At 54.4% G+C, this 27,987-nt stretch overlaps 1 protein-coding gene across 14 annotated transcripts in view; it reads left to right on the forward strand.

Moving 5' to 3' along the window:
- Positions 1 to 27,987, forward strand: part of SEPTIN9 (septin 9) — a 130,901-nt gene that overhangs the window by 92,762 nt on the left and 10,152 nt on the right. For 10 of the 14 annotated variants that reach the window (XM_079323430.1, XM_079323434.1, XM_079323429.1 and 7 more), the window contains 4 exons: positions 19,512 to 19,700; positions 23,043 to 23,171; positions 23,553 to 23,634; positions 24,286 to 24,423. In XM_079323430.1, coding sequence (XP_079179556.1) covers positions 19,512 to 19,700; positions 23,043 to 23,171; positions 23,553 to 23,634; positions 24,286 to 24,423 — 538 coding nt within the window. Of the gene's footprint in view, positions 1 to 656; positions 896 to 1,576; positions 1,666 to 3,653; positions 3,927 to 12,501; positions 12,566 to 19,511; positions 19,701 to 23,042; positions 23,172 to 23,552; positions 23,635 to 24,285; positions 24,424 to 27,987 lie in introns of those variants that run through there. The other 4 variants (XM_079323425.1, XM_079323424.1, XM_079323423.1 and 1 more) reach the window with 4 other exon arrangements.

A 27,987-nucleotide genomic window follows, 5' to 3' on the forward strand; every position in this document is an offset into this window, starting at 1 on the left:
ATCCCCCTGCGCCCAGCACTGAGCCAGGATTTGCCCTGGTGGAGGTCAGCTGTCCATCAGGGCAGTGCATGACCCACAAAAAGCTGGAATGAGTCTCTGGTGCTGCTCCAGGATTTGGTTCTATTTACAGGGACACCCATGTAGGTGACCTGGGGCACTCCTCCCCATAGGGGAAGGGAGGAGCTGCTGATGGGCTTCCTTAGGAGAGGGCTTGCAGTGGGGGAGCTGCATGGAGAGGTCCAGCCTTAGCAGTGTTTGCTGTTCTTCCTGGAGCTAAAGTTCCATGAGATAAGACTGAAGTGTTTTTTGCTGTGAGCATGTGGAATTGGAGTTATTGCCCTCAAAATGACAAGGTGCTGATTATGGCAGCAGCTGGCCCAGGGGTTATGGCACTGGTCATAACCCCACAAAATTCTCTTTCCTTGCCTATCTGTGTAAATCTCTGCTCTCCCATCAGTGCCTGCCCTCAGCACTCCTTGAAAACTGCCCAAAAATTCCATCTTGGTGCAATTTAGGATAGGCTGCAGCCTGCCCCGAGCACATCTGGTATCTGTGATATGAATCACAGCGTGGAGGAGGCCAAGTGTGAACCAGCAGAGCCCTCCCACCCCCTGCACACCAGCCTGCTCTCCCTGCTCCAGCATTCCCGGGCAGGAATCTGGCAGCAAGCACTGCTGTGTGGGATGAAGGCATGAGGAACACTGAAACAGGCCAAGAAGCCATGTGCTGCAGGAGCTGCTGAGATCCCTGTGGTGTTTGGAGCTGTTTTCTAACCCTCCTCATTTTCTGGATCTGTGGCTGTTCCTGCTGTGTCTGCAACTGCTCCTCTGCCCCGGGATTTTGTGCTGGTGCCTCTTTGTTTTGGGTGTAAATGCTGCTGCCTGTTTCCAGGAAGGTAAACACCCCTCCTTGCCCTGCTTTGCTGTGCAGATATTGAAGGGTTTGCCAAGCAGGGGGGAGATGTTGTTTCTGTTTTGCAGATGGGGGAGAGGAGTTGTAGAAGCTGCTGAAAAATCCATGGGAATCTGCTTGCTTGAAGGGTGCTTGTGGTTTTGCTTCAGGACACTTAGTGGCTTTTCTTGGTGTTGGGCAATGAGCAGGCAGGACAGGCACAAAAGGGGTGCTTTTGCTCTCCTTTTTCTGGGGTGACCACACAGCAGACAGTGGGCAAAACCCCACCAGATCATGCTGGTCATGTTGTCCCTGATTTGCCCCCAGTTTCCTCAGTTTGTGGCTGATTAAAAAAAAAAATATAAAAAACCAAAAAGAAAAAAAAAACCCAAAAAGAAAAAAACAGAAAAAAAAAATCAAAACTGTGTTTTCAGCAGGGTTGGTGCCTCAACCACTGAGGTTGCTGCTTTCAAGGGAGGCAGCCCTAGCACTGGTGCCTGGGAGGAATAGGGGGGGCAGAGCTCTTGTGGTGCCTTTGATGTTGGAGGCTTTTACCCATGTTACCCGGGGAGAAACTCGAGTGCTTTTCATGTCTGGTGGTGAGGGAGGCAGAGAGCCAGGAGGGATCTGCTTTGTGAGACCTTCTCAAAGGGAATTGAGCAGAACTTTTCAGAAGTTGTGGGGAGGCTCTTCGGGGCAGAGCTGAAGTAGGTGCTGAAGCATCCTTGGCTCTCGTGGGCAGCCTGCATTGTCCTCCTCATCATCCTTGGCTCAGTAAGTCTCTGCTTGAGCTCTCCCCAGCCTCAGGGGGCACAAATCTGTGCCTGTGGGGTCTCCACAGCTGTACCAGTGGGGATTTGTGGAGTGGGGAAGCTGAGTGTGGCTGAGCAATGAGAGTGTGGGGGTTTGAAGGGTAAGGAGGGGAAAATACCTGGGATGTTGTTATAAATGAGAAACAAAAAGTCACCACCCATTCCATGCCCCCCGGCACTGTTTTGCTCTGTCTATATAAAATAAAGCAATCTAAATTTTGCTGAATATCAGAACTTTTTGTTTCTCATTTGTAACAGACATGATGCAGGTGTTGTCACAGGGGAGTGATTTGTCAGGGCCTGTGCTGAGGGAGGAGGCAGAGCTGGCCCTGCCACTGCTCAGGCTCCTGCTGGGATGGGATTTGCTGGGCTGAGCAGGCAGGGAGAGGGACAGGGGAGCCACAGAGGGTGGCATCAGCTCCTGGGGGTGACACGGGGTGGCAGCAGCTCTGATCCAGCAGTGGGGGCTCCCTGGGCTGTCAGCTGGCTCAGATGGGCCATGCTGAGCCAGCTCCCCCAGCCCTGTGGTGGGAAGGAGCCCTGGCTGCTGGCAGTGCCTGGCAAGGGCAGGGTGCTGCCTGGGCTGGGTCTGTGCTGAGTTTGGGGTCCCTGCCCCAGCCAGGTGTGGTTTGCTCTGTGCAGGGGGTGGGAGGGGGCTGGCACAGCTCAGCAGCCTGCAGATGTGTGGCTGTGAGGGCTCTGCAGCTGCACTGGAGATGTCTCACGTTACTTTTGGCAAGTGCATTCCTGTGCCATCGAGGGGAGCGTGTCTGGTGATGTCAGGAGGCTCTGGCAGCCCAGGGCAGCCTCACTCCTTGGTTTCTGCTCTGCAAGCTGGCTGTGAACTGATGTGGAAAAGGAGCTTCCTGGTGTTTGATAGCCCTTGTCCTGATGAACACTGGGGAAAAGCCACCTCCTGAGCATCCCTGTGTGCTCTGGTGGCTGCAGGGCTCCTGTGCCCAGCCCTTTTCTGTGGCTTTCAATGCCTGTGTGGGAAGTGCTCCTCAAGAACAGCCTCCTGTTCTCCCCTTCTCTTGCCCATCCTGCCCCATCACTTGCAGCAGCCCCCTGAGCTGCAGCCAGGTCACACATCCCCTGCTCACTGTGGGGTGCACTGGGATCACCCAGAGCCCTGGGGGCAGCCCAGCCCCTGCAAAAGAGGAGTGGAGATGCCACATGGATGGGGACACTGTGAGGGTGGGGATGCCACAAAGTTGGAGACACCAAAGGGATGAGGCACTCCAGGGATGTGGATAGCATGGGGATGGGGGCCATGGGGATATCATTGGATGTGGACACCACAGGGACAGACACACAGAGTTGGGGACGGGGACCTGCAGGGGCTGGGGGGTCACAGAGGCTCATCAGCCCTGGAGCTCTGCAAGTCAGCCCAGTTCTGAGCCTCACTCTTTTCTTCTATTTCTTTTTTTTTTTTTTTTTAATTTGAACAGCCCCTCTGCATCCTTGTCTCACAGCTCCTGACAGCTCTTTGCCCAGTGACTGTGGCACAGATGTTTAGGTGACATGGTGGGACCTCCTGGATTTCCAGGCATGGGGCTTTTCCCTCTTGCCTTAGTCTGGCAGAGGCTGGGGATGGCAGGGCATGGCAGCCTGGGCTGTGTCAGTGTGAACCCCCAGGAATTGCTCTTTTCCTCTGTATCAATTTCCCCTCTCTGTATCCCAGAGTCTCCCCACTGTATCCCAGTGTATCCCCTCTGTATCCCAATTTCCCCTCTCTGTATCCCAGTGTTTCCCCTCTGTATCCCTATGTCTCCCCGTCAAGCAGCCCTTGGAAGCAGCAGGGGCTGCAGGAAAGGCTTCATGCCCGAGGATTTCAGGCTGGGCTTTTTATATCCACCCCAGTGTGACCACACTTCATTTAGGGAAGGAGCATCCGGGCTGGCTCTGGGCTGACGTGTTCAGGCTGAGGCTGCTCAGCTCTGCCAGGCAGATCTGGGCCAGGGGAGCAGCTGGGATCTGATGGGGCTGCTGCTGCTGCCCTGGACTGTGGCTGCAGCACACACTGAGCTGTGCATATTGGATTTATTGGCCATTTCAGAGGTGTTGTGTCCACCCTTCTGTAGACAGCAGGTCAGTCCATCTCTCCTCTAAAGCCTGCTCTGAACCCATCCAGCCATTCTGAGCTGAGCACACTGGGCTGGCTGCTGCTGCTTCCCAGCTCACAGGAGCAGAGAGGGACAGGAACAGCCTACCTAGCACCAGGCAAGTTTTGGGTTAAAGTTGCTTAATTTTATTGAATTCCTGCTGCTGTGGATGGTGGGTGTGGCAGGGGGAGCAGGCTGGTGGTGCAGCTCGGGGGTGGGAGGGGATTTTGTGCTGCTGTTGGACATGTGCTGGCTGAGAGTCTTGCCTTTCCTGGTGCTCATTAATGACTGTTGGTTGGTGGATAAATTCCCCTGGGAGACGGGTGAGCCAGGCAACGGGCCATTTGTGTGTGCAGGCAACACTGGGCTGAGCTTTGGTTTTGAGACAAGGTAAAAATGCAGCAAAGCAAGAATTGTGATCATGTGCAAACCCCCAAGTGCTGTTGCCTTGTCCAGGTGTGATTCCAGATTGTAGGATACAGCATCCAGGAGGAGTACAGCTGTCCAGGGTGTGTGCCCTGAGTGCAGATAAGGACATGTCATGACAGATAAAGTAAGTTTGGAACACTCAGAGGACTGTGCTAGCCCTGGGAGCTGTGACCTCTCCCATACTGCTCTGGTTGCCATCCATGATTTCCCATGTTGAGATGAAAATCCCTGTGTGGGCATTTGAGGGTAGCTCCGTGGTGGGGTTTGAATGTGTTTGACCCCAGAGCCCCTCAGCACATCCCCTCTCCCCAGGGTGTGCTGGCCATGGCTGAGGTATGCACATGTGGCAAGCTCTAATGGCTTGGTGGCCAATAACCCAGCAGCAGTGGTTCCTGGACTCCTCTCCATGGGGAATCCAGACTTCCCTTCTCTGAGCACGGTGGAATTTTTATAGCCTGTGGTTTGAAATGCTGTGATGCATTGAAATGCTGCACATGCAGCCCTGTCAGAGCTGTGCTGGGGCTGGGGGAAACAGAGGCTGGAGCTGCTGCTCCCTGGGTAATGGCTCTGAGCTTTGCTCCAGTACAGGGGAGAGGGCCTGAGCCTGCTGAGTGCTGTGATCTTATGGCTGAATTCAACTGTGCTTTGTTTCATTTATCCCTAAAATGTGTCAGGCTTTGTGGAGCTGAGTATGGTAAAACAACCTTGTTTGTTAAAAGATGATCACCAAAATGGGAGTGTAAAGAGAGCTCAGTGGCATCCTGGATGTGTCTGTCCAAAAATCAGGAGGGGAGTGGGCATGTGGCATTCCAAGGTTACAGGGTAGAGGGGCCAGGCTGGTGAGCCCCACTTGGCACAGGGACACGGGCAGGGACGTGGCACTGTGGGATGAGTGCCCTGCTGGCAGCTGGGAGGCGAAGGCAGAGACACTTCATCCACATCTCGTGGCTGTGAGCACTGTCTGCCTCCTGGCTTTGTTCCCTGGGGTCCCTGTCCTGGTGGGGATGAGGCAGAGTTCTGCCATTAACACTCTGAAAATCTCTGCTGGCTCATCCTTGTGATCCCCAGAACACCAGGCAGTGCTGGGGTGCTCACAGTCCCTGTGATCTCTAGGAGGGGGTGCAGCTGGTGGGAATCAGCAGTGGTGCCTTCTCCAGCCCCTGATAAACCCCCTGAAAGCCACTGCCCAGGTCTAGCTGCTCTGGGGGTGCCTTGGGACCATCAGATGTTCCAGGCTGGCATCCCTCTCCCTGTGGCCCTGCTGCCTGTCCAGCTGCCCCCACCAGCTCTCCCTTCTCACTAACTTGTGGAAAAGTGATTTCCCTTCCTATTTTCTGGCCCCTTCTCAGGCTCAGACTGGGTTAACTCTTGCTGTAGATGCAAAGCTTGCAGGAGGGCCCTGGCCAGGCGGGGCTGTAAAAGCCACATTTTCTTTGGGAATCGGATTAAGGCCCCTTTTTCTCCGTGCTGGGCGGATGCAGTGAGGGTGACATGAAATCTCTCTTTGTCCTGGATGGTATTTCTGGCCCAGCTGCAGTGGGTTAACCCTTTGTCATCCCACACAGCCCTGGTGATGAATGGCCCTTTGCTAAGCAGCAGGGACCTTTTCCTGGGGTGGAAGCACTGTGGGGGCACTGTGGGCTGTGTCCTCCCCCTGCCCAGCTGGGGGATGAAGTGCAAAGCCTTGCACGTGTCTGTGGGACAGAGACCTGCCCTAACACTGCTTCCCACTGCCTTTCTTTGCCATTTTTAGTCTCTCTTTATTCCCCAAGATAAATGGATGGGACCTTGCTCCCCAGTTCTGCCCTGACACCAGAGGTGTTTCAGTGCTGGGGCAGCCCCAGGCTGCCTAGATGGCACAGAGGGACATGAGTGGGAGAAGGAGGGGACAAAAGTGGCAGTGAGAGCAGAGGCCAGGCCAGCTGGCAGAGCACAAGAGCTGCCTGTGTGCCCCTCAGAGGGCAGTGACCATGTCAGTGGTGCACCAGTGCCCACACAGCCTGCTGTGGCACTGGGCTGGGCAGGAGCATCACTTCTCCAGGAGAGCTGGAGGGCTGGATGGCCAGCCAGGGGCAGGGTGATGGCAGGCAGAGAGCATCCAGAGGTGTCCCAGGAACCCTTGGCTGTGATGCCCAGGATCCAAAGAAGTGTCTTGGTTTGGTGCTTGGGCTGGACTCTGTGGCCAGGCAGAAATGGAGGTGATTTCACAGCCATGCCCTGGAGTCTGGTGGCTGTGAGCATCTCACACCCTGGGCTTGGGCCCATTTTACTTTGTTTACCCCCCTGTGCTGCATTGTTGCATCACCTTGGATCCATCCCCTGCTGCTGTGAGCCTGGCTTGGCTTGTTTGTTTGTGCAAAAGGCAGATGGTAGCAGGAAGCATCCCTTTCTGGTGGCCTGGAAAAGCTGCCAGGGGCACACTGTGCTGTCTCCCTGCAGGCTGATCCTGTGCTGTTATCAGGGAGCCTCCTGATAAGAGCAGAGCAGGATTTCCCCAGAGGGGGTCCTGGGCAGTGTCAAAGTGACACCAGGAGCTCCCCAGGCCTCCCAGCAGTGGGGGGAGTGCAGGCCTGAATTCTCCCTGTGTCCCTCTCTCTGCTGAGTTTTCTGCTTTCTGAGTTTTAGGTGTGATCACCCCATTGCTGATGGAGGGGTGCCACCATCTCCAGGCTGACCCAGCAGCAGATGGGACTCACTCAGAGCACCAGGATGTGCAGGGCAGCCAGGCAGTGCCCTCCCACCCGTGCTCCTCCTCCCCCCAGCCTCCTGACCTTTTCCCATCACAGCACAAAGCACCATTATTCCAGCAAGGCACCTCCATCCGAGGAGACAGCTGGCGCTGCAGCAGCTTGTGGAGATGGGTTGTTATTAATTAAGCTGCAGGAGACAGCTTGAATGGAGTTTTCCTTCTTCTCAGGGTTAGGATGCCCTAAATTCTTTCTTCTGTACCTCCAAATGGTGTTTAAAGCAGACAAAGGATGGAGAAGGGCCCTTTATGTGCAGCTGGCAGGGCTGTGAATCCCTGCACCTGGCCTGCAGGGGCTGTTAGGATGCCCCAGCAACTTCTTTGCAGCTTGGTTTGTGCCAGGGGGTTACTGTGACACCCCCAGGGATGCCACTGCCTGGGCATCTCCCCATCCAGAGAGGAGATGTCACTTTGGGGTGAAATGGTTTGAACAGTTGAACAAGTTTGGGGTGACTCAGGCAGTTGAATTTTTCACTGCCTGCTGTTTTCCCTTGCAAAGGTGATTTATTTTCACCAAAATCATCCTCTGCCCCTGCTGCTGGGTCTGCTTTGACTGTGCTGCTGGTGGTGGGAGGGTGGTGGAGGATGCTGGGGCTGCTTGGTGTGTGAGCTCTGTGCAGGCTCCATCTGCTCTCCCCTCTGCACAGGGCAGGATACAGGGGTGTGCTGGAGTGGGGTTCAGAGTTCTGTTTTAACCCTTTTGGGGGTAATTTGTCCTTTGTGATAATCTATGGGGTGTCTGGGGGAGCAAGTCCTGCCCTTGAGGAAGAGGAGGAGGAGGAGGTCAGGATTTCTCCTGAGCAGCCAAGGAGCCAAGTGTGTTTCCTTGTGCCATCTGCAGAGCTGGCCCCAGGATTTGAGCATTCTGGCAGACCTGTCCCTGCTGGGCACAACCTGTGCTCAGAGCTGAGGCTGTGGCAGTGCCTGGGAGATGCTGAGTGTGCTTTGTGTCTGTCCAAACCAGCTCAGCCGTGCCCCAACCAGTGCCCCAACCAGTGCCCCCTGTGAGGAAAAGGGAATTTGGGAGGAATGGGGTTCTTTCTTGCTTTTCCCAAGTATTTGTGACTGCAGAGTGCCTTTCTAGCATATTCTCTTTGGGAAAGGGTGGATTGCTGAAGAGGTGAGGAGCCTCCTGCCTGCCCCACTCAAGGGACTGCAGATCCTCTGCAGGAGGAATGTGCCAGAGGAAGGGAGGCTGCTGCAGGGACACTGCTGGGATGTGACACCAGGACCCAAGGCAGGGCCTCCCCAGGGAGAGGTGACTCACCAAGGACAGTGCCAGCTGCAGTGATGGCTGGTGACAGCGTGTGAAATAATTCCTTCCTTCCTTCCTTCCTGAGAGGGGCAGCAGGCTGGAGATGTGCAGCTGGAGCAGGCTCTGGGTGTTGGTGTGGTGGGAGCTGGGGCAGTGCTGGGTGCAGTGAGGCTCCAGCAGAGCAGGGTGCAGGGATGCTGAGGGTCTGGATCCAGCTCCTGGGCAAGGTGAGCAGGGGTGGCTGCTGCCTGTGCACCCCAGGGTGTCCCTGAGCTTTGCAGGGCTCTGGGGTGCTCCTGGCACTGCCTGCACCCCAGTTGCTGCTCCCCTGCCCTCTCTCTCCAGGGAATTGAAGCCAGCAAGGAGCTGTGTTCTGGGGGAGCTGGTGGATACCTGCAAGGTGTCTGACATGGGCTGCTCAGAGGAGCTGGTCACTGCCAGACACCAGGGAGCTTAGAAGAGAAAAACTGCATCATCTGTGGATTTGGGAGTTCACTGCAGCCAGAGGGAGAAATGTCATTGATCTGTGGCTCTTAGAGATGTTCTGGGATTTACCCTGCCCATGCTGAAGGGACCATGGTGGCTGCCAGAGCCCTCCCTGGGTGGTAACACTTGCACACCTGCACTCAGGCTCTTAGAAAAGCTTTGGGTTGGTTTTAGCTGTTCCTGGCATTGAGGGATCCTTTCTGTTCCTGCTAGAGGTGTTAGTGTCTCTTTAAGTGCTAAAAAAAATTTAAATTTTGGTCTTGTGATCTGGAAGCTCGTGTCCTTTTCTCGGTCATGCTACTTTCCAGATTTTGCTCTACCAAGGTCTCTGGATGTGATTTTCATTCTGCTATTGATCTGAGATTATAAATATAGCTGGCAGAACTTCCATCTGTCTGTCAAAGTCACTGGGGACTGGCAGGTATTGCAATACCAATATTGCAGCGATATTGAAAGAATGAAAATTGTTTCCTAAGCCCTAATGGTGCACTTTTAACTGGGGATTGCTGAGGTGCAGTAATATTGGAAATGTCCCTTCAGCATTCCTGAGAGGGAACATGTCCTGCTCGTGCTGTGTCCAAGGGATTTGATGTTTTATTAAGAGCTGGGCACCTTGGGATGGAGTGAGTTTTTTGGCAGGTCTGCCCACAGGCTGGGTAGAGCTGGGGAAACTGCCTTCATTTCCAGATCTTGGTTATTCCTCAGAGCTGGGGGTTTATGGTTGAGTTGGCCAAGGGCAGAGCATTGCCTTGCACAGGGGAGGGCTGCAGTGCTGCTGGGGCAGTTTTCTGCTGCAAAGGTTGGGATTGTCCCCAAAACTCAGGGACTGTTGGAACCCTCATTGGTGTGGAACCCTGTGCATCAGTGCTGGACCACGTTCTCCAGGGGCTCTACCAGCCCTGCACAGTGTGACATGGGGACCTGCAGGGATGTCCCATAATCCATGATTGGATTGTGTAAACCAGGCAAGAATCTTCCTTAATACTTCAGATTAGGTGCAAGACTAAAAGCTGGATCTGTAGTTAGTGCAAATCCCTTGATACAACTTACAACAGCAATAGGCCTTGTTAGAATTGCTCCTAACTCTCATTATTAGTTTTTTCTAAAAGAAGAACAATGAGTTTGTGATTTTAAACCCCTTAATTAGGGGATTTGGATCCAATTCTTGGCTCTGCTCTAAGATTTCTGTGTGACCCTGGGCAAGTCACTTAATCCCTCTCCAGTTCATCTGCACTGGAGGGGTGAAGCTGCTTCCTTCCTCTGCCTGTGCTCAGAGCCAGAAATGAGCCTGGGAGAAGTCTGTTCTTGCAGGAATGGAGGTAATTGCTCCTGTAAGAGCAATCCCCAGAGTTTGTCTGGGCTGTTTGTCACCCTGTGAGTGCTTGCTGTGTGCAAACACCCCAAAGTCACCAAGAGCCACCCTGGGGACCAGCAGTGCTCCGAAAGCCCTGCTGCACTTGCTGTGAGCCAAGGATGACACTGGGCTGTCCTGAGCTGCACACTGTTGCTCCTGGGAAGGAGAAGATATGAGTTGAAACAAAATATTTTTTGTTAATTAATCTGGGAAACAACTTGTACACAGTTCCCATGTGCCCTAATTTTTTTCCCTGAGGGTGGTGAGGTCCTGGCAGGGGGTGTGCAGAGAATCTGCATGTCCCTGGAAGTGTCCAAGGCTGGGTTGGACCTGGTTTGGGAGATGTTCCTGCCCATGGTTGAAATTAGATGGCCTTTGAGATCCCTTTGTAACAAGCCAATCTGTGTTTCAGTGAAATGTCCTTGCAGAGCTTCACTGACCATAGGGAGAGCTTTTCTATGGTTATTTTTATTCCCTTGCAGGCAAAACTAAAGTATGCCCATGATTTCAATCTGAAAAAATTAACTTGGAGGAGTGAGGAGTTGATTCCTGTGGCTGAGCACACCGTGTTCACCCCTTTGCTGGTCTCAGTTTGGGCACATGAGCTCTGTGCTCGTGCTTAACTCCTGCACAGCCACAGATGGGGTCAAACTTAGTGGCAGGGACAGGAAGGCATCACACCTGAGATCCTCCCTTTGCTCTTTGTGCAAGCACAGCACCTGATTGAGCCCAGCACAGCCTTTTCCTGCCTTTCTCCAGATAAAACAAGGCTGGAGTGACTTGCAAACAGACCCAGTTGCTACTCAGGCAAACCTGGTTTGCCATCTAGCATTGGATTTTCCTGGAGATTAAAGAGATTAAAACACTAATGCCCATTGATAGGGGTTTAAAGCTCTAATAAGTCATAAAAAGTGGTGTAATCTGACAGAAATCTGCACGAAGCTGCAGCATAAGCAGATTGAGGCTGAGTTTCCTGCCTGGGTGCTGAGTGGAGGTTTCTCAGAAATTGGTATTTGTGGTTATTGCTGAAGTGGGGGGATGTGAGTCTTGCCCCCTGCTCAGCACCCATGGTTTTCAGAGCCAGCCTTGCTGGGCATCCCAGGGGGAGTGCTGCCAGCCCAGCATGGTGAGGAGGGGCTGCTGCCAGCCTGGTGTGTGCTGGCTGGAGGAAGATCTGCCACTGCTGGTGCTCTGGAGGCAGAGGGGGAAGGTGACAGCCACGCTAGAGCCACAGGCAGGAGGCAGAGCAGGGGTGGCTGTGGTGCCACTGGCACAGGTGGCATCGAGTACAGCAGTGTGGCAGAGGCTGGTGAGGCTGGTAAAAGCCCCAGAAGGGAGAACAGCACTAGCCCTGGGCTTGCAGGCTGTGCAGGGGCTGTTCGTGGGAAAGGGAGTCCTCTGGGTGTTGAAGATTGCAGATGTGCACATCTGTCTTAACCCTTTCATCACCTGCTGGCCTTTTTCTGGGAATGCAAATCTGAGAACTGCAGGGAAAAGGTCCTGAGGTCATAGGGTAGGTCAGAGTAATGTGTCAGGCTCAGGAGCCCAGAGAGGGAGATGGGCTGTGACAGGAGAGTCCCTGCTGGACATTGCAAAGTCCCTTCACCCACACCAGGGTGTGTGTAGGAGGGAGCAGGGCCAGGGGCTGCAGCCTGTCCCTGGCCCCTGCACATGGCTGGGAGAGGGGTGGGGACATTCTGGGATCAAGGTGTAAGGCAGGAAGGAGTTGAGACAGCTGATACCTTGCTTCAGCTTCACTGACACCATCCTAGAGAGCAGCCATGCCCGTGGGGATGGGTTGACATCTTGTCCTGGCAGATGTGAGATGCAGCCCAGACATCTCCAACCAGCTGCAGAGCAAAGTGAGCCCAGCTCCCAGCGCTCACACCCACCCACAGCTGCCCTGGGGCTCTGCTGGAGAATTTCGGGATGCTGGGAAGGAAAAGGCTTCCCTGTGCTCAGGGACAGGGATGTAGATGGGACCCTGTGCTCAGGGACAGGGATGTGGATGGGACCCTGTGCTCAGGGACAGGGATGTGGATGGGACCCTGTGCTCAGGGACAGGGATGTGGATTGGACTCTGTGCTCAGGGACAGGGATGTGGATTAGACCCTGGCGCCAGTCCTGGAGCACTGGGTGAACTGGGCTCCTCATGGGATGGGGCTGCCCCGTTCTCCCCAGCCTCTCTCTTTCCCGTGGAAGTTTCCCGCACCTCCAGCGTGGAGCCGGGCTGGGCCGTGCCCCCAAACTCTGGGCCGTGCCCCCAAACTCTTCCTCTCACCCTTTGCGGGCCCCCCTGGGCCGGGGGATGGAAACCGCCCGGGGGCGAAGCAACTTCCCGGGAAGAGGCTCCATCCCCCCGGGCCGGGCTGCAGGGGGAGGAGGCAGGGTGGTGGGGGAGGAGGAGGAGGAGGAGGAAGGGCGAGGGGGAGGAGGCGCAGGACAGCGCGGGCGGAGGCGGGAGCGGCGGTGCCGGAGCGGCCGCGGGTGAGTCTGCGGTGCCCGGGGGCAGCGGGCGGGGGGCTGCGATGCTGGGGGGGGGGCGCTTTTTGGGGGTGAAATATGGTGGGGAAGGGGCTGAAAGAGCTGGGGGTCCCAGGGAGGGCAGAGCAGGGCTGCGGGGGCTGCTCGGCACCGCCTGCCGTGCTGCCGGCATTGTCCGGCACCAGCGGCGAGCGTAGATAACCCTGCCCTGGGGGGGACCCCTTGTCCCCATCGGTCCCCCCTGTCCCCTACCCCTGTCCCCTGCCCTGCCTGGGGGTCACCCCCTGCCCCCGAGGGTCCCCCGGTCCCCTGCCCTGCCCCGGCTGCTGCCCCACTAAAGGACTTGCTGAGCGTCTGGGGCGCAGCTGCCTTTGGTAAAGAAAGAAAACAGAAACAAACAAAGAAATGGAATAAAAAATCCATACCACCCTACTCTTCAAAGGACAGAACCGAGTGAAACGATGTTAAAAGGGGAGGAAAAAAATAGGGGGAAAAAGAAAAAAGCTGAACTTCAGCCGCGGGGATGTGAATCCCTCTGGCTTGCTCCTTTTTCTGCAGTCAGTGCCTGGTGGGATGGGGGCGTCAGTCCCGGAGTGTGGCTCGGGGGGGTGGGCTCACTCAGCCGTGCCCAGCGCCCCTTCCCGGGGCTGGGCCCGGCCCGGTCCTTCTGCAGCGTTGTCTGGACAGGCTGAGTTTGGGGAGCGCTGCCTGGCTCTTTGTTTTCACAGCACTGAGCTCTGCAGAGCAGTGGTGGCAGAGTGAAGGGTGCTCTCCCTTGGCTGGGAGCTGGGGGCTGGGGAGGGTCCCCGTGTTCCTCCTGTGCTGAGTGCATTGCCCAGGTTGGGTGGGCAGGGTGGGAGTGGATCCCATCCTCAGAGCCCCCAGGGCTGCTCTGGGGTCAGCCCTGCTCCAGCTCCAGGGGATGAAGCTCCCTGCAGAGAGTGATCACTGGGGCCGCATGGCAGAGATCTCTGCATGCCCAGGCTGACACTTGGAGTTGTCCATGATCATCTCCTCCTTTTCCACTGGAGGAAAACATCCTAACAACTCTCTGCAGTCTTTTGTGAGTGGTTTAGAGCTGCTCTCTCACGTGGTTGGAGGAATGAGAATGTCAGACTGTGGGTTGTGCTGCCAGGGCTACACGTGTCTGACTGGGGCTGGGTGGTGCTCAGCCTGGTGATCAGTATGGTGGTCAGCTTGGTGCCCAGCCTGTGCTCAGCCTTGTGGTCAGTGTGGTGGTCAGCTTGGTACCCAGCCTGGTGATCAGCCTGTGCTCAGCTTGATGCCCAGCTTCACATCGGGGAGCCACAGGCAACAGTCTGAGCTTGTAGATATGGCACCACAGCTTGACCCCATGGGCTCCTGCATCCCAACCCAGAAAGGCTGGTGAGCAGAGCCTGCAGCAGCCAGAGGGTTTGAGAGGGGAAGGGGAGCAGTGATGGGCAGCCCTGACACAGGCATCTCTTGTGACCAGAAGAGCCAGGAGGGTTGAGCTGCAGAGGGACTGCTGGGCTTCCGGAGGGGAGGGGAGGCACAGAGAGTGGGGACGGAAATGGGTGAGCACGTGGCTGCAGACACAGCTCAGCCTGCATGTGGCTTGTGGCCCAGACTGGTCACCTGTGGAGGTGCTCACACCACAGCAGGAATCACTGCCTCCTTTTTTAAACTCTGAAAGCAGGTTATTCCCCACAGGAGTAAAAGGCTTCAAGCCTAGAGCATCTTGTGTGCTCAGGAGGCAGCTGGCCACCTCTCTGACAGCTCTTGGTCTAATGAAGTGGAGTTAAGCACACTCTGCTGTTTCTGGGCTGTGTTTGTTGGCACCCAGGTGGAAGTGCAAGCTGAGAAGGAAACATAACTGGTTGGTAGGTGAGTCTGGGCTGCTGGCCAGCCTGAAACTGTAGCCCAATGCTCAGAGATGCAAGGGACAGACTCTAGCTCAGGCCTGGCAGTGCCAGCCAGGTGCTGGTGATTGCAGCTCAGTGATAGGAGCACCCTTAGTTACAGTTTGGTGCTGCAGGGTCTGTGGCACTGCTCCATGTGCCAGGCTGAGCTTTACAGTGAGCTGTGCCTCATTCCCTGGAGCCCACACTGGAGCAGGGACCTGCTGCAGTCAGCACCAGGAGCTGGCAAACCAACAGTGCCTGGGCTGTGCTAGGAGTGCATCCACTCCTGGCTCTGCTGAGACTCCTTCTGTCCCCTCAGAGGGAGAGCTGTGTCTCTGCCACCTCCTGCCCAGGTTGGATGTGTTTCCATGGCCTGTGGTCACTGGCTCAGTGTGCCACACTGGAGCTCCACAGCCAGCTGTTCTCAGCCAGGAGCTGGGGATTCTCTCCTTGGAGCTGCAGTGCCTCTGTGGCACCCTGCTGGCACAATTCTCCAAGAACTGCTCCCAGAACTCAAAAGGTTTGATGGTTCACACTTCTCCTGTGAAAACATCTGTGGACGCTCAGCTGCCTGGGCTGTGCTTTCACACCACTGCTCTGAGCCTGCTCTCTGTGTTTGCACAAACCCACCCCACAAATCTGGAAGCCCATGGTATTTGCAGCATCTACTGTGTGGAGGGAAGGGGTTATCCACAGTGTCCTGCTCTTGTGGGTGCTCACAGCTCTGCAGAACGGGTTACAGCATCATCAAAATGTGGCCGTGCTTGGTGTTCTGGGCATCCAAAGGCTGTTTCTTGGATTTACCCCCTAAGCATTGCCATTTTGCCACTGATGGAGTGTGCAGTGGTTTGGATCTGCTGGCAGGTGCCCATGGCAGAGGTGCAGCCCTGGGCTCTCTGTGCAGCTGCTGAGCACCAGGCCAGTGCCCAGGTCACCAGCAGAGCACAGAGCTCCTGGGTCTAGCCAGGGCCTGGGGTGGGTGAGACATTCCCAGCCCAGCCTTTGAGGGTACTTTAGTCTTGGTGAAGCCCCAGTCCCCTGCAGATCCCTGTCCCAGATGCTCAGGGAGGATCACCAGCCTGGCTGTGGGTTTTGGGGAGCCCATGGCTGTCCTTGCTTGCCCTGCCTGCAATGCCCTGAGCTGTGGCAGCCTCGTGGCACCAGCACAGCAGCTCCAGCAGCTCTGCCCCTGCCCCTGGCCAAGCCCATCCCACAGCACACAGCATCCAGCTGGCTGAAGGAGCAGGAGGGTCCCTGGGGGGCTCCCAGGGGCTTCCCTCCCCACGGGGTGCCTTTCATCTGCTGCTGCAGATGTTGGCTTTTGCTGGTGTCTGCCCTGCATCAATCCCAGAGCAGCAGCCCCAGCCTTTGGCAGGACCAGCTCTGCAGCAGCTGAGCTGAGCCAGCTGTGCCCAGCTGGAGCTGTGGCTCTGTGCAGCACTGCCCTGCCCATCCCCACATCTCCTGTGCCCTCTGCTCTGCCTTCCCCTGCCAGGGGAGTCTAAACATGGCACAGGCACTTGTTCCCATTGTTGGTGTCTGTCCAGGAACACTTTGGTGGGAGGGGGCTGCAGGCTTTGGGCTCTGCCCCCCTTGTGTGAGGGACAGTGGGTTAAGGTGACAATGGGGAATCATGTGAGGTCTGGCTCTGCTCTTGCAGGGCCTCAGTGGCAGTCAGGGATTTCAGACACTAATGGGGTGTTTATTATTAACCCATCCCTCCTTGCAGTGCTCCAGGGGAGTCAGCTCAGTGACTCTGGCAGCACCACAGGTGTGACATTGTCCCCTCAGGGAGCACAGCAGGTCAGACAAATCCAGGATGTGCCATGATGCATCCCAGGCATCCACTGCTCTGCTCCAATTTATTTCTAAGATCTTTTTTTTTTAGACAAGTGACTCCTGGGAGTGATCCCTGCCACCCAGCACAGCATCCCTGTGTGCCACCAAGTGGTCCTGTGCTTTGGCTGGCACAAACCCCTTGGAGCCAAGTATGCCACTGGAGTTTTTGCTAAGAAAAGACTATCTCAGTGCTGGGAAGCTGAAAAAAAAAATAAATTGCACGTTAGAGTTGTGGCATTTCCCTTGGGAGTTTGCTGGTGCTGCTGGGGAATTGGTGTCTTTGTATCCCTGCTGTCCTGCAGACAGTCCTAGCTGCAATATCCTTATTTTATATACCAAATATACTTATTTGCTATACACACTATTTTATTGTATTTTTCCTCAGTCAGGAATCACGAGTTCCTGAGAGCAGCTGGAGCTCATGGGCTGCCCTGACAGGGCTCTTCCTGTGGCTTTGGTGTGAGCCCTGAGCCCTGCTCACCCCCCTGAGGGCAGTTTGGTGGGGAGTGTCTGCTCCCTGGGCTGGGCACAGTTTATCTGCACATCCCCCTGAACGCTGCCAGCTGCTCCTCGAGGTGCTGGAGATGCTCCTGGTGGCTTTCTGCTCTATGTAATTTCTTAATTTCTCTGCACCTTACCTTCCCCAGCATTCCAGTTTGCTGTCCAATCCTTGGGGCTGTCCTGTGCACACAAGTGGAGGAGTTAAACCCATTGCATAACAGGGGCAGCATATTTTCCACATGATTTACTTGCTGTTTTGTTGGGGTTATTTTTAATGTTATGCGGGGATTTTTTTTTCTACTTTTGGCCTTGCCATTTTGGACCACTTTGGAGGCTAATTTGGGATTTGTGGGAGGGCCTTGGGCATGCCAGGCTGGTTGGCTTTGTGAGGGGCAGTGTGGCAGTGCAGTTCCAGCTGTGCAGGGTTCCCAGGAAGAATAGGATGTTCCCCATGGCAGTGCAGTTCCAGCTGTGCAGGGTTTCTGCTCCCATGGCAGTGCAGTTCCAGCTGTGCAAGGTTCCCAGGAGGAATAGGATGTTCCCCATGGCAGTGCAGTTCCAGCTGTGCAGGATTTCTGCTCCCATGGCAGTGCAGTTCCAGCTGTGCAGGGTTCCCAGGAGGAATAGGATGTTCCCCATGGCAGTGCAGTTCCAGCTGTGCAGGGTTTCTGCTCCCATGGCAGTGCAGTTCCAGCTGTGCAGGGTTCCCAGGAGCAGTGGGATGCTCCCATGTCTCTCAAGGACAGGGTTTTTGTTCTCTGGCAGTTCTGTGAGTAATGCTCAGCTGCACAGCCTGGGACTGAGGGTTGGAAAAAAGTGTTCAAAGTGACCCAACAGTCTTTGGGATTAGATCTAGGGGTTTTTTTTTTTTCTTTTTTAATTTTTTTCCTTTTGCTTGGTCTGTATTAAGCACGTGGAAGTGTGCTGTGCTCAGAGGAAGAGCGTGGTTCCACCTCACAGACCTCAGCAGAGTTCAGTGTGAGATGGCCAGAGGAAAAGGGGTGATGGGCTTGTGTTTGGAGGAGCTGCTTTGGCCCAGCCACACTCCTGCAGAGAGAGGGAGGGAGAGAAAAGCAAACAGCACATCATCAAAGGCCAGGAATAACTGGGCTGAGATGAGCTGAGAGCTGTGTTGCTGTCTGGAGGGGTGAGGACTTTACAAATAATAATGTTTTTATTAATAATAATAAATGATTAAAAAACAATAAATAATCATTGCAAAACACTGAGCAACAACAAAATGCTTGCTCAGGCTGGTGGCTGCAGGGACCCAGGCACAGAGCAGCAGCACCCTGGGGTGGGGAGGGCTCTTAGAAGTGTGTTTTCCTAAAACCTCTCTCTCTGTGCTGGGTCAGAGGAGTGTGCTGCATGTGGTTGATGCCTCCAGGAGCTTGCAGGGGACTGGGCTCATCTTGTGCCTGCTCTGCCTTTGGGGTATTTGCTGTATCTGCTGTGGGTGATGTGGAGCAGCTGGGGCTGGCAGGGGATAAGGCCACATCACCCTGGGGCACTTGGGGCACTTTGTTCTTCCAATGCTCCTGCCTGGTGCTTGGGGGAGTAGATAATTCCCTGTTTTTTCTTAAAAAAGCTATTGACTGAGGCAGTAGTTTTACATTTGCTTCTTCTGAAGAACTTAGGCTGGAGCAGGGGAGACAGGCACCCTGTCTCTGAGGGAAGCTGAAGTTTGGGTTTCTGAGCAGATATTGACAGAATGAGTGAGATCACAGAAGCTCTGTGGCTGTGTGGGTGTTGTCTGGCACAACTTGATGCAAATGTGTTGGGTTTTCCACAAGCCAGGGCTGGCAGTGTCTGATGTGAGTCAGCTGGAGCTCGAGGAGGGCACGTGGCAGTGGATGCCAAGGGCTCCCTGTGCCTGCAAAGCCATCCAGCCCCCCAGAGCAGGGCTGAGCTGTTCACACCAGTGTGCACAGTGCTCTAATTCCAGTGCTCTGGGGGACTGGGATTTGCAGCTCTGCCAGCCTTTAACAGCAGTGCCCAGGTGTAGCTGCCTGGGCTGGGGTGGTTCTAGCTTTGGGCTGCTATAGGGTCCAGATAGCTTCTCCTCCTGAGGCAGAATTCAGCTTCTCAGCTAGCTAGGAATGAGATTTTGGGAGTTGCTGTAGACGTTCTGAAGGTGGCTTTATTTCTTCCAAGGGTTCCAGCAAAATCCAGATACATAGCACAGCAAGGGGTTTTTATAGGGTTAAGGGGGATTGAGATTCTAACCAGTAAAATTACAAGTTGAGAACTATCCAATTACTTTAAGATTCTAGGTGACAAAAGACCAATCACCTAGTAAAGTAGACCAATCATCTAGTAAAGTTAAAGACCAATAGAAATCCTAAATGATAACGGGTTTCAGTAAGGGGGGGGAACATTTCTCATTGAAAGTTTCATTGTCTCAGGGGGTGAGACCCCACGGGCCTTTTTCAGGGCCAGTTGTATCATCCACACCTGGGCACGGGGCTGTGGGGCTAAAAACCTTTGTCACTCCCTGATGTGAGCTTGCTGGGTGCTGGTGCTGCTCTGTGGGACCTGCTGTGCTCACACCCCCACAGCAGCATCCCTTTGCTGTGGCAGCTTTGGTGGAGCGGGCGGGGATCCAGCGAACGCAGCAAATAGACAAAATCCCTCATTTAATGTATTTATAGTGGAGATAGCACACTCCTCCTCCCCCCCAGCCTGCCCCTGAGTGCCCATCCCTGACAGGCCGTGTGTCCCTGCAGGTGCAGAGGCCGTGCCCAGCCCCGCTGCCGGCATGACGGACGCCGCGCGCGATGCCGGCCCCAAGCAGGCGGCGCCGGCGCGGCCGGACAAGGCGGCCGATTTCGGCTACGTGGGCATCGACGCCATCCTGGAGCAGCTGAGGAGGAAAGCCATGAAGCAGGGATTCGAGTTCAACATCATGGTCGTGGGTGAGTTGTCCCTGCTGTGTTGTTCTGGTTTGAAGCACAGGTGTCTGCCAATAAAGCTTCTCTTTTAAATGGAGAATATAAAACACCCTCCTCAAAATTATAATTTGAAATTAAGGGGCTCTCAGGCAAAGATATAGGAATTAGGAATAACAGTTCTTTACTATGGAAATTAAAATAGAAATGCAGTATTACAAAGAACAATCCAAATACACTGCCAGAGTCAGAATCCAAGCTAACACAGTCAGTCAGTCAGGGTGTTGGCAGCAGTCCCATTCAATAGTGGCTGCATCCTCCTGCAGTGGCAGATGTGGTTCAGCTAGAGCAGTGCTCCTGGAGAAGGTGCAGTTTCCTCTGAAGGTCCAGGGATGATGTGGAAAGGTCTGGCTTTCCTCTGGAATCCAGTGGAAAGAAGGTCCCTTGGTGTCCAAAATCTCAGTTTTTATCTGGGTAGGAAAGGCTTGGCTCCTCCCCTGGCTGGAGCATCTCCCAGTGGGATGATGTAATTTTATCAGTCATGCACTGGGACTCAATGGTCATGAACAGGAGATATCTCCTGGAGGGAGGATGGGCAGTGAGAAAAATAAAGATGATTGCTCTAGCTGGTGTAAAGATGGCCCATTAGCAGATAATATGTGCCAGGAGATCAGGGTCACTGCCACACCCAGTTTTAAACAATAGCCCAATAACAGGAGGGAATTCCCACAGAGACAAGAATTGCTGCCACACCCAGTTTTTAACAATGGCCCATTAACAGGTGATACCTCCTGGATGAAGGCTGGGTCATGGGAAAGATAAAGATGATTGCCCCAGCTGGTTTAAAGATGGCCCATTAGCAGATAATATGTGCCAGGAGATCAGGGTCACTGCCCCACCTGGCTGCAGCAGATGGGGACAGAATACACATTGCTGGATACATCAACCCAACACACAACACACATGCCAGCCACAGGAGAAGGCTCCCATTTCCCTGCAGGACAGGCTGCCATCCCTGCAGGAGCAGGCTGTGCCTCAGCAGTGGGCTGTGCAGGCAGGAGGGATGCTGAGAGCCCTGGCAGCGCTGTGTGTGGTATGCAGGCTCGTGCTGCGGCGCGCCTGGAAAACATTGTTCTGCCCTTGGCAGGCACTGGGCTGGCTGTTTACAGGCTGGGAATTCAGGGCATTGTAAACAAGCCCAGCTCTGGCCCTCCCAGAAGATGCAGGAGGAGCAGAACCTCGGGGAAGGGGAAGCAGCCAGCCCTCACCTCACCCTGCTGTGCCTCCCCAGGAATGGGTTTAGCTCCATCCAGCCTAAACTGAGAATCCTTGAGCTGAAATTGTTCCAAGTTCTGTCTTATAGGCATGAGAGAAGGGCAGGGAGGGGGGAGGTGACTTGTCCTGCAGGGGAGGTGGGAGCTGAGTATCACTGCCATGTTAATAAAATTTGGGGGTCACTCCTCACTGTGTCCCTGTGATGGGGTTTTGTGAACCTTTCCCCACTGTAGCAAAGTCCCCATTCAAAAGGGTTTCACAATCCAAATCAGAACTGAGAGGCTATGGTCAGCTTAGTCCCTAGTCCTCTAAAGTTACAGAGATGAAGAGAAATGTCTGAACTTTTAAATATCCAACCCCAAAGCACATCTTTTACATTCCATTTTCTGTGCAAAGCAGCTGGAAGGAGAGCAGAGATAGCCAGGCTCAGCTGTGTTTTCCCCACTGGATTTCACTTGTGGGAAAGGCAGTGGGCTGCAAACCCAGTGGGCTGTTGCAAGGGGGCTCTGCCCTGTGTCAGCTGCCTGTCACAGCCTTGGGGTCCCCAGCTGCACCTCACCATGGTCAGCCTGTGGCTGTGGTGCCCATGGGACATCACATCCTGGCTGCTGGTGACTCTCACCTCTGGTCCCTTTCCAGGCAGCGCAGCTCCAGCAGCTTGGACAGACATGAATGCAGAGACCCACTGCCTGGAGCTCTGACACTGTGTCACCCTGATTTCAGCTGTCCCCAGTGTGTCACACACCTTCCCCTGTCCCCAGGTGTTCCATTTAATGGTGAGCAGTGGTGCAGTGAGAGCTGTTTTGGCTCTGCATGCCCAGCTCCTGGCCTGTTAGTGCTTGACCCTTTGTTTTTAGGCAGCAGAGGACTGGGAGCACTTCCCCCAGGCTGGTCCATGTGTTTCTTACTGCCCAGCAGTGACAGTGGCTGTCAGAGAGAGTTTTCCTGATGCCAGGAGGTGATATCCAGTGCTGGTTGACCCTGCAGCTGGCTTTGGCAGGCTGGATGGGCCAGGACCCTGATGGATGTGGGTGAAACCCTTGCTGATTCTGCTGAGGGACACTCTGTGAGACAAGGGACATGCTGGTGGCAGTGCCATCATAGCTGTAACATGTCTTGGCAGAACAGGGCCACTGGGTCCCCATGGTGTGTGCAGGGTCTCTGCAGTGTTTGCAGGGGCCCAGAACATCTATTCCCTGGGTTTTGAGGAGTTAATCCTGTTCTCTTTGCTCTGGAAAAATTGTTCTCCAAGTTCACAGGACAGCTGTTCCTGGAGAGTCAGGAGCTGCTGGTGTCCTTTCCTCACATATCAGCATCAGCTCTGGGACATGAAGCATGAAAATGCTTTTCTAAAAGCTGTTTTTCTAAAGTTGTGGAATCTCATGTGTTCTTGGGCTGTTGTTTGTGGGATTCAGAGGAGCTCCTGGCATGGACCTGTGTCTGTGCAGCCAGCTGGGCTGAGTGCAGCAGCACATCTGTCAGGGAAGCAGCAGCAGATGCAGCAGGGCTGAGGTTTGTAGGATTGTTGCTGCTGTTAGTCCTGTCCAGATAAAGGCTTGCCAAGCTGCTCCAAAGCCTTCCCTGTGGAACTGGACAGAGCAGAGTGCAGGAGAGTGAATGCACAGTTGAGAGGTTTTTTCCTAGGGTTTCCTGGTCCCTGTGCCCTGCTGAACATCACAGCCCTTCAAACATCCCTTGCCTGGCCTCAGGCTTGCTGGGATTTTGCCTGGATGCAGGAAACCAGCTCTTGATTTGCTGCTTTGGAGCCAGGGAGGGTCTTTGCTACCTGCAGCCTCCTCCTGGCTGGGCTGGGCTGGAGCTCTTTGGCTCAGGGGGGCTGCAGGGGAGCAGCTGCTCCTCGTCCGTCCATCCATCCATCCATCCATCCATCCATCCATCCATCCATCCATCCATCCATCCATCCATCCATCCATCCATCCATCCATCCATCCATCCATCCATCCATCCATCCATCCATCCCTCCCTCCCTCCCTCCCTCCTTCTGGCAGATCCAGTGCAGGCTGGGTCTGTCAGCAGCCCCATCCCCTGGCAGAGCAGGGAGTGCTGACTCTGGGTTATCCTGCTCTCTTCCAGGTCAGAGTGGCTTGGGGAAATCCACGTTAATCAACACCCTCTTCAAATCCAAGATCAGCCGGAAATCTGTACAGCCAGCTGCTGAGGAGAGGATCCCCAAGACCATTGAAATCAAATCCATCACTCATGGTGAGGCTCTACAGGTCCCACCTGCTGCTTTGGCTTTAGATTCTGCTCTGCCTTGTGTCTCTGGGGGCTCACAGAGTTGTGGATCTCCATAAACCTCCACTCTTATCTCTGAATGGGCTTTTAGCATCCAGAGATGCTTGCAGGGCTGAGAAAACATCTGTTTTGTATTTATTCATCAGCATTGAGTTGTGTTGGAAGGGTGGCCATGGGGGAGGCATTTCAGGATGGATGTGGGGCTGGATCCCTTTGTGTCTCTGAGGAGCTGTGAAGGTGCATTTCACCCTGGGAGCAGGCTCCAGCCCTGCAGCTGATTTTGGGAGGCTGGGCTTGGCAGAGCAGCCATCCACACTGCCCTGACACGGCAGCTTTGCTCTCTTTCAGAGATTGAGGAGAAGGGGGTTCGCATGAAGCTGACGGTCATCGACACGCCGGGCTTTGGGGACCACATCAACAATGAGAACTGGTGAGCTGCCCCTGTGCCCTGGGGCTGGGGTGGGGCAGGAGAGCCCAGCACACCCTGACCCCGTGCCCTGAGCTGTGCCCCCTGCTCCGTGGGCAGCAGGAAGGAGGTTGTTGTGGTGGCAGAGCAGTGCCATGCTCCCTGTGAGAGCCACAAACACCCTGCTGTTCCAGGCATGAGACAACCTTTGTTTGTGGCTGGGAGCAGCTGTGTGCCAGCAGGGCCAGTGCCCAGGCCCTGCTCATGTGGCTCTGGAGCTGAGCTCTGCCCAGGATCCCTGGCACAGTGTCTGGCTCTGCAGAATGGCCCCTGGGCTGGGCAGGGCTGGCCCATGGCAGGGACCTTGTCCCCACCACCAGCTAGGCTGGGCTGGGCTTTGATTCTGCTCATCCTCCTGTGCCATGCAAGGAGCCAGGGCATGGTCCCAATACTGTGCTGCTCCACAGCCAGGTCCAGGGGGAGAGAAGGGAGCATTTGTTAGGCACTTGTTTGTCTAAACCAGGCAGTAAATCCCCTCCTGCAGCAGTGCACGGAGTGAACACCTGAGGTTTGTGACTTAGGAGATGCTGAGCATCCCGGGCTCTGCTCATGCACATGGGAGGCTCAGGGTGCTCCAGGTCCCTCACACCAGCCTGTGCTCCCCTCTCTCTGCAGCTGGCAGCCCATCATGAAGTTCATCAATGACCAGTACGAGAAGTACCTGCAGGAGGAGATCAACATTAACCGCAAGAAGCGGATCCCCGACACGCGCGTGCACTGCTGTATTTATTTCATCCCTGCCACGGGCCACTCGTACGTACCCCTGCCCCTGCCCCTGCCTCCCCTCTGTGTCCCAGCAGCTCAGCCATCAGGGCCCTTCTGATCATCAGCAGAGTTGCTGTACCCCAGAGAAATGTGGGTCTGAAGGGCCATGAAATCCTCTCTGAGCTCCAGCCTTTGCTGTGGTCACCTGGCTTACTTGACCAAGGATTTACACAGGTCTCAGATTGGATGGAGAGGCTTATTTTGCAAGCAGGACGTTATTTTTTTTTCTTTGCCCCTGACATTGTAAGGGGAGAAGCCAGTTTTCCATGTGCTTCCAAGGCAGTGAACACCCTCACCCCATAAGGGTATTTTGTAGGTTGTTTGACTAGTCTGCAAGTGGGATGCTGTTTATTCAGCCCAGAGTTCTCCTGGCTCTGGCACTTCTCAACTGACAACATCAAAAGGCCCAGATCTTGCTCTATTTTTTTTTTTTTCTTCTCTTCTGTTTTTTTTTTTCCCCTCTTAGGCACACAGCCCACCCTGAAAATCTGGGGCACTTAAAATGTCTTGAAAAATGTGACTTAAAGTATCACAACACAAAATGAGACCTAAGTTTCCTTTTGATTTGTGTCAATTCCTTCCACTTCTGGCTCTGTCTGCACTGGGGATGTTTTTGGGTCTGTTTTCAAAAGTAAACTTAAGCCTCTAGCACTGCATTCATGTCAGCCTTTTCCACTTCCCCATGTGGAGGTTTATTCCAATAGAAAAGGCTTTGTTTTGCTTCTGTCAGTGGGTAGACCAAAAATGCATCCTTCACTGGACTAAAATGACTGCATGGGCCAGTTATGCCCCTCTTGTGTAACTGATCAGGAGCAGAGGGGCTGACGAAACATTTATGGTTGAAAACAATAAAACAGAGGAGGTTTCAAAGGGAAATGACATTTTTAGGCCAGTCTAACAAGTTGGTCCCACTAATCTCAGCCCAGATCTGCAGCTCCTGCCTCGGCAAGTCTGACCTGCAGCATTAGCTGTGCTCCAGCTTTTCCTCACCCCTCTGGCTGTTTAACCCTTACAAAACACATCTGATGCTTGGAGGGCTGGGAGTGTTGGGTGCCTGGCAGTGCAGGGATGTGGATCCTGTTGGTGCCTGGCAGGGATGTGGAGGGAGCCCTGTTGGTGCCTGGCAGGGATTTTGAGCCCTGTTGGTGCCTGGCAAGGATGTGGAAGGAGCCCTGTTGCTGTGTCCCCCAGTGGAGCCTCTCCCCCATGCTCTGGTTTCTCTCACCCTCTGGCCAGCAGCAATTGTGTGGATTTTCAGCTGCTTTTTTTCCTTCTCTCCAGTGAACATGTGTTTCCAATATCCGAGCCAGTCTGGCAGTTGGGGGCTGTTGTTGCTGAGCCTTGTGCTGATCCCACACTGATAGCCTGGCTGGGACTGTCCCCTCTGTCACTGCTCACCCTTCCCCTCCTGCCACCTGAGAGGGGGAGGTTAATGAGAAATTCAATTGGGAGGGGGAGATTAATGGGAAATTTTGCTTCTCTGAGAGCTCGAGCAGGTGTTGGGGTTCCTCTCTGCTCTCTTGTGAAGTCCAAGTTGTATTTTTCATCATCATGGACAGGCTTTCCCAGCTGTGTCCAAAGACACCAAGGGTGGTGTGGCCACCTCTCCTGCAGGGTGGGGCTGCTGTGACAATGCTGTAGCAGAGGATCCTGTGTGGGAGCTTTGTCCTGGGGCTGTCACACACAGCTGGTGCAGGTTTGTGCCCTGGCTGAGGCAGCAGGTCCCTTGCAGCAGGGGAGGGGAAGGGCAGGGAGCTCCTTGCTGTGCTGCCTGTGACTTCTCAGGAGGATGGCAGTGGCTGGCAGAGCTGCAGGGACCTGCACTGGGGACACTGTCACCCAGCTCCAGAGAACCCCAGCACACCCCCAAGGCACCATCCACGTGCTCCACTCACAGCCCAGGAGCTTGTGCTGCTCTCCTGGGCTCCTGTGGATGCTGCAGGGCACTGAGTGAGAGCTTGCTTTTTCCTAAACAAAAAGGAGTGAGGGATAAAAAAAAAAAAGCAAAGTTGATGCAGAGATTCAGAGGCTGGAGCAGAGGATTGCTTGGCTCTGTTTCAGTCTGGCCCTCCCATCCAGGCAGCTCCAGGGTTAATCAGCAGAGAAGTTCTGCTGCATGAGGGAGTCCACAGGGGAGTTCAGGACAGGCTTTGCAGCCCATCCAGTTTACACACAGCCTGTGGAGGCTGAGGATGCTGCTGGCAGGGGCTTCCAGCTGCAGCTGCACAAGATTGGCTCTGCCACCCAATAAATATCCCTGCTCTGACCCTGCAAGGCTCTGTTCAGCTCAGGAATGGCTCTGGAACTCTGCCTGGCCCCATCATCACCTCTCCTGCCTCTGCCAGGGCTGGTGGCTCAGGAGCTGCCACCCAATCCCTTTCCCCTCTGGCTGCCCCTCTCAGGTGCCCACCAGCTCCCTGGAGCAGGTGATGGGGCTGGGCAGCTGCTGGGTCCTCACTGCTGTTTGCTTAACACAGAGCTCAAATTCCTGCTGTTAGTTTGATCTGGGGCACAACCAAAAGGAAATAACTTCCCAGCTCACTGTGGATTTTGATTCTTGTAAGAGAGTTTCAGGGGAACCAGCAGGAACGAGCCTGAGATCCTGTCTGTGCACAGTGGCAGAAATAATGTTTGTCCTGGGCACCATGAGGTGTGCCCAGCTGCACAGCCTCCCCCAAGGCCAGGGCAGGAGGGGGTGAGGGAACAACCAGCAGCAGCTGGAGCCCACACTGCACCTCCTGCTCCAGCCCATCACTCCCCTTTGAGCTCCTCCACCCTCCCAGCAAAGCCCAAAATGTGTGTGTTGTGAGTTAATAGTATCAGGGACCATTTGGGGAAGGGGAAGAAAATAGATCAGTTATTTTCTTGAGCCTTCCCTTCATTTCTGTGATGTGCTTGGAGCAAACAGCACTTGTCACCACCTTAATCCATGTGTTTTCCTTTGGTGGCTTCACATGAATGTGATGTATAGCTACAGGCAGGTATTGTTCTCAGTGAAAAGCTTCAGTTTCTTTTCCATAATTAAGGTTTTGGGGGAGCTGCCTACCTAGCAGGAGTTGATAGAATATCTAGAAACTTGCAGAAAACTCTAAAAACATAGAGTTTGCTGTTCTGGGGAGTCCCTTGGTTGTCTCAGGGTGGTAGATGAGGCACTTGCAGGAGCCCATGGGTGCAGAAAGTTGTGTCAGAGGTGCCTGGGTGCAGATGGGCAGGTCACTGTGGTCACTGTGCCTGGGGGATGCTGCTGCACTCAGCAGGGGTGTGGGCAGGCTCTGTGGCATCCTCTGGATGTGTGAGGGATCTGAAGGATCAGAACTGAGCTTTTAACATGTAGATTGAGCTGAAACTCAGATGTCTGCCTGGTTGTGGATTCATCTGCATTCACTCTGTATGCATCCTGATCTTTAAAGGAAAAGCTGATGAAAGAGGCAGGAACACAGGCTCAGTGGGGAAGAAGCTTTTAGAGGAGAAAAATTGTTTGGAAAATAGCAAAGAGAGAGGAGGGGAAAGAATTCTGCTGGGAAAAGAGCATTACTGCATTACTTCCTTGGA

Source organism: Erithacus rubecula (genome assembly GCF_903797595.1).
Source record: "Erithacus rubecula genome assembly, chromosome: 20".
NCBI classification, from domain to species: domain Eukaryota; kingdom Metazoa; phylum Chordata; class Aves; order Passeriformes; family Muscicapidae; genus Erithacus; species Erithacus rubecula.